General features: G+C 44.9%; 1 protein-coding gene across 7 annotated transcripts in view; it reads left to right on the top strand.

The window, feature by feature from the left end:
* Positions 1–6,000, top strand: part of col5a3a (collagen, type V, alpha 3a) — a 62,039-nt gene that overhangs the window by 9,479 nt on the left and 46,560 nt on the right. For 3 of the 7 annotated variants that reach the window (XM_077009966.1, XM_077009965.1, XM_077009972.1), the window contains exon 1: positions 4,631–4,925. The exons of 3 other annotated variants lie outside the window; for them this stretch is intronic. In XM_077009966.1, coding sequence (XP_076866081.1) covers positions 4,841–4,925 — 85 coding nt within the window. In that variant the 5' untranslated portion in view covers positions 4,631–4,840. Of the gene's footprint in view, positions 1–4,630; positions 4,926–6,000 lie in introns of those variants that run through there. One more of the 7 variants, XM_077009973.1, reaches the window with a different exon arrangement.

Below are 6,000 nucleotides of genomic sequence, written 5' to 3'. Positions count from 1 at the left end.
ACCTGTTTGAAAACACTGAGAGATTTGGGGTAGCATCGATGACATAACAATAGCTCACCACATGACCTTACAACATAGTTCGCCCTTTGACCTTAGAAACAAACAAAAAACAAACAAACAGACAAACAGAAAGGCAGACAGACAAACACATCTGAGAACCTATCATGAGGAGTGTGATAGAAGCAACAGTGGAACAGACAGTATTTCTAAAAATACCTCTTGATAGAAGTTGAATGTATATCAGCAGGTGGTGGGAGAATGCAAAGTGGCATAAATCAGAGGGCCTCGCTGACATATGCAGATGATCATGGATGTAGCTGTTTCATCAGGGTTACTGCCAACAGTCAGGGAGTTCTGGGACAGATAGATGTGCAGACTGATGTGAGTGTGTGTGTGTGTGTGTGTGTGTGTGTGTGTGTGTGCGCACATGTGAAAAAAAGGGTGAGTGTGGAAGCTCGGTTCATAGATCAGTGGCTGTGTTGACCTGCCCATGTTTGTTAAGAGAGTTTGGTCAAGATTTTGATCTGATTTTCAAGCATGCTGCATGTTGTGCACAGGATTTTTAACAGAGCTTACTTTGTTCTTATTACTAAAATTATTTAGAGATGAATTCACAGTGGAAGTAACAAAGGTTTTATTCTGTGTAGGACCATGACTGTAATATGGAGGATGAGTTAAAATTCTACAGAGTGGTCAACCTGTAAATTATTAACACAGGAAACATGACAGTATTCCAGCTACAATAACATGACAGTCAGGAGAAAAATTATAAAAAAAATGACTCCTGGCAAAAGACAAATCGCTGAGAATTGATTAGCTGTTGAAAATATATTCTCTTTGAAATCCCTACAAAAACTGTTCTTGGCAGGCAGAGAGAGTCGTTCTCCGCATCACTCTGTGACTTCACAGGCATTTTTGCTTTTTGCTGGAACGTCTGCTGTCCTGTTCCGGCATGTTCTACCGCCCAGAGAGAGGGAGGAAGCGCTGCCGTGATTGGTGGTCCCGGGTCGACGGATCGGGACTCATCCTGCAGTTCCCGACTGTTGAGGGTCCTGTCCACCATCATCCGACGAGCGTACCTTCCCCTCCGACCCTCTGCCGTGTCCTTTCCGACTGCGGCGGGACCTCTGCATGCAGGCCAAGCGGAGGCCGCAGGTCACCGATGTCAGACGGTGCCCCCGTGCTCTCTCTCTCCACGCATGTGTGACGGATATGACGTGGGACGGGCCAGCAGGAACGTGCGCACGTATACGGGTGCAGGTGGCGGATGGTGACATGGAGCGTGGAGATCACGTTACTCCCCCTCCCCCTGTATCAGACACCTGGGAAGGTATTTGGTATTTCTCAAGGGCTCTGCGGATGTGACGGCTCGGCGGATAACGGCCATGTTGTTTTTCCTTGTTTTTTGTCGTAGTTAAACCTCAAGAACCACAGGTGGGGTGTAATGCCAGGTGGGGTGTAAACGCTGTAGCACCTCCTGGAAATGGCCAATAAGTGTGGGAATTACAGACGTCTTTACGATTAGTGCTGAATATAGTTCTGAATATAGTTCTGAATGTAGTTCTGAATGTAGTTCTGAATGTAGTGCTGAATGTAGTGCTGAATGTGTGGACCACACTATACCCAACTATGAAGAACTAAAGAACCACACAGAATCCCAAAGTGCTCCTTCCTCTGCCCCTTCAACTTAGCTAACATAGCCATTTACAAATTTTTTATTTCATCTTTTTCATATGGTCTCTAAAGACACAAGCACTGGATGAGCGTGTGACTTCATTATGGTTAGCAAATCCATAATGCCAGTTTCACTTTATCTAGTTATTAATCTAGTTCTTAATCTAGCAGTCAATCTAGTTATTAATCTAGCTATTAATCTAGTTCTTAATCTAGCTGTTAATCTAGATATTAATCAAGCTATTAATCTAATTTTATAAAGTTCGAAGTAAGAAAAAACAGGTCTCCTTTAATTTGTTGAATGTTGTGAAACTAACCTCACTGAATCAATGCTGAGAATCCCAATACCAATACACCAATATGTGGAAGCCAGAACTTTGCGGATATCATCAGTGATAAGAATGATGTCTTAATTCAGACGTCAGCATGGTTAGACCAGTCACCAGGTAGTACTGCTCTGTTCCTGGTGTTGTGTCTCTCAATCAGCAAATGCTTGCAACCCTTCAGGGCTTTCAAGACATATTTGCTTTAAAAAATAGCTCTCCATAAATCACACATCAGGGCTCAGCCAGTCAGCCTCAGACAGGTGATTTTTTTATTGAATTTTTATTTCATTTTTATTGAAGAACTGACAGACAATGTCTAGGTGATGAATACGTGTGGAAAAGCACTTTTCAGAGAAAAATGTACACACAGCCTCCTTTGTGCGGGTCAGAAGCTCATTATTCAGACAGAAACGAGGGGTATAAGACAGGCATGCTGAGGCAGTGATGAGGCCAGGTTGAATCGAGCTGCATGTTGCTTCATGGGCCTCCCTGACATCACGCCTGACTTCCGGACCGTGGCGGCCCGGGAAAAGAGTCCCTCGGACTGGCCGGGAGAATCCCTCCCTCTGAGTCTGGACCGCTCGCCGCCCTCTTAGCAACTGTTTGCTGAAATCAGGCAGGAATGTGAATCCAAACTCTGGACAGCTTAGCATAGATGAGAGAGGTAGCAGACAAGTGTGTGTGAGGGTCTCCTGTTTACTTAGTGGATCCCCTAAAGTCCACGTGGAATATCTGTGGATCTCAGCAGCCCTAATTCCCTCTGCCACTCATCCTTTGTGAGCCAGTCCTCCCCCTCTCCGTCCTGCTGGTCTTCTCTTATCCTGAGAGGCGGATTATCCCTTTTAATTCACTTTTTTGTGCATGTTTCAAAAAGCCTTTTTAGCCAAGAAATCCCTTCTAAGCTTTCTCGGTAGCTCTATAACACTTAAAACTGCAAACGATCAAGCCATCACAAATATATATATATATTATGCAGTGTCTGCGAGTAATAATTACAAGGCATAAAAATGAACAATAAAAAATTGTCTCTACTGGAGAGTTGCGGTATGCTTCCTGGACAGGGTTCCTCCTTGCAGGTGGTGAATCGCTAGCGTGTCTGCACCCACACTGAGCTGGGACACTGTGAGAAGGCCTGAGTTCCACGGCTGATGTTTGCACATTTCAGAAGACGCCCTGTGCTCAGGAGGCATGTGGGCCACGTGTACATTTCCAAACGCGTGAGCTGCAGGAGAGACTCCGGCACGTGGACATGTCTCGTCAGTCACAGCCCCCCTATCGTCCCGTCTTCTCTGAGGAAGCATATCGACATCTCGAGCTCTGGTCCCTGTTCTTGAAGAGAGCTCTGTGGGTTTCAGGAACGTCAGTTCTGTTCATCTCACAGCACCAACTTGTAAACGCCTGTCACCTTGTGTGTCTGAGCTGATGCTGCATGGGCCTGACAGGCCTGTGTGTACTAAACGGCAACAGAACACTGACTTACTGATATCTTATTTAGGTCAATAACATATTACAGCTTTAATGTTGAAGTTAGAATTGAGAGAGGACAGCACTCAAGAACAAACGCCTATTTCTGTGTGATCTTGGCAATATCATAATTGCAACATCAACACTGCAGTAATGATTTGTGCACAACATGCATCTCTAATCTTCATGCAGATCTGATTATCCAGATTTGCTGCTGAGAGATTTCACATGTACACGTGCTTTAAAGGGGAGAGACTCAACCTCTTCTCTCTCCTTTAAAGACCTTGTAGTCTAGACAGACCAGGCACACTCATCCCTCTGCTATGTGGAACTCAGATATCCTAAACTGATCCTAAAATGCCCTGCAGGAACTGGTATACCTGTATGATCAAAGGTCACGCCCCCCCTCAACCCTCGACCCCCTGACCCGTGTGTGTGGGATCCATCTGCACCAAATGTCAGTCCGACATGCATGAACGGGCCGCGGGCGTCTAGGTAGCAGGTCCAGCCTTGCTGTCCATCACGGATGACGTCCTCTGGTGATAGTGGTGTATCAGGAAGGACACAGGGACATGGGGACACAGGGACATGGGGACAGGAAAGAGGGGAGGAGATGGGACGGACTACCCTGCTCCCCCACTCCACACCAGGATCACCAGAGGTGATGTAGTCCTCCATATCCTAGATGTGTAAAGTTCATCGGTCGGACACGGTCTTATTTATGCTTTCAATAAACATTTCTTTTAAGGATATTTTTTACATACTTGCATATGGCAGAATATGCTGTGCGTAATTCATTCTTCATAATGATCACTTTAGGCAGTTAATATGTCAGGGCAAGAAGAGCTGACGTTAATCATCAGAAAAACATTAATGACGTTCATACAGCTGAAAACCAAGAGAAAAGATCACGCCATAACTGATGGGCGCAGCGCTGAGGCGCAACAAACGCTTATTACTCCGTAGTAAGTGCTTATTAAACGTCTAAGAGCCACTCACCACAGAATCGTGCAATTTGACCTGGGTTGTCTAGAGGCACGGGTTCTCATCCTTTTGTGTGTGTGTGTGTGTGTGTGTGTGTGTGTGTGTGTGTTGGGGGGGGGGGGAGTCGCGAGACACCGTGGGAGGGGAGAGGACGGTGAGAAAGTTTGGGAGGGAGTGAGAGAAGACGAAACTGGATGCGAGGATCACAGTTGTGGTGAGATCGGGAACGGGGATACTCCAAAAAAAAGAAACTCCTCCGAATTTTTCTAGTGAAAACTGAGGAGGCTCGAACATCGCTCGGCTTCCCCCCGTCTCCCCACGCATGGCTTCTGGGTCGCAGCACTTGTGATCCTGAGGTTCTGTCAGACGACAAAGCGGATCTGCTCTGGAAGATGGATCGTTCAAAGAGGACCGCGGTTTGTCCGACACTTCCCTTGATTCTCATCATCATACTGCACGCTTCTGCCACGCATGCCGGTAAAGTATCTGTGAAAGTTTGAACAGATCGAGCTCATTTTCAATTACTTATCAACTTTAATTGAAAAGAAGTTTTAAGGTTCACGACACGATTGAGCTTATTTGCATTTTCCTGGGCCATTGCATTCCATTTGAAAACACTTCTGCAAAGTTGATCTCAGCACAAGTAACTAGACGGGGCTTTTTTCTTTGTCCGTTTCTTCCCCATTAATTATAGAGTTTGGCTTGGTAAAACATCATTTGCACACATTAATTCTCTCTTCAGCGCTGCCGCTGCTTTGAACTCGTTCACTGAGTTGCTTTGGGATGGAATTAAAGGCGCTTTAGAGGTTACTAGAGGTGATGAAAGAATTTTAAAAAGAATTGAAAGGTTTCTTTCATCCAATTTTAATTTTGTCTCCGCACACAATACTATTTGTAGTTTTACGTTTTTTTTTCAGGTATAACTTTTAACCTTTTATTAACTTCCGGCACAATGCAGAAATATTCACACGTTACTTTGTGTAATTGTTCAATTAAGACGTCGGATTCTGTATTTCGAGGCCGAGGTCGTTTGAATGTGTTAAACATCGTTATTAACCGCTCACACAGTTCCGAGCAGCGCATTTCTCCCTTTGGCTCACAGTGATGTCATGTTGGAGTTTGCTCGTAACCTATGTCGGTTTACTGAGAAATGGTTTAACGTTGGCTTGAGAAATAGGTCAATGGGCTACTCGGACAGATTAAAATTCCTGTCATAAAGCGGGTGGACGGCGGTTTGTCTCCACAGCTCTTCTGTAGTACTTCATGGTTATAGCCTTCCTTATCTTTCCCCATCAGATATAACACCTATGAATAATTCAGGAGCCACTTGTTACGCCTCATATTTCCGTATTTTGATTTAAACGACATATCTGCCTTAATGTGTTTATTCGTGACATATAATTTTATAATACCATAATAAAGCCATCAATAATTTCAGCACGTAGGAAACTTCCTATCCCAGACAGTTCACACCTTATGTCAGCCTATTTTTCAATCTGGTATTATGGAAATTGGACGTCAGCAAGTAGAGGACTGCCTTGCCTCCTCGATC

This window comes from Brachyhypopomus gauderio, chromosome 6 (genome assembly GCF_052324685.1).
Source record: "Brachyhypopomus gauderio isolate BG-103 chromosome 6, BGAUD_0.2, whole genome shotgun sequence".
Lineage (NCBI taxonomy): Eukaryota > Metazoa > Chordata > Actinopteri > Gymnotiformes > Hypopomidae > Brachyhypopomus > Brachyhypopomus gauderio.
Note: the sequence above shows the minus strand (reverse complement) of the source record. Positions and strands in the feature narration are given on the sequence as shown.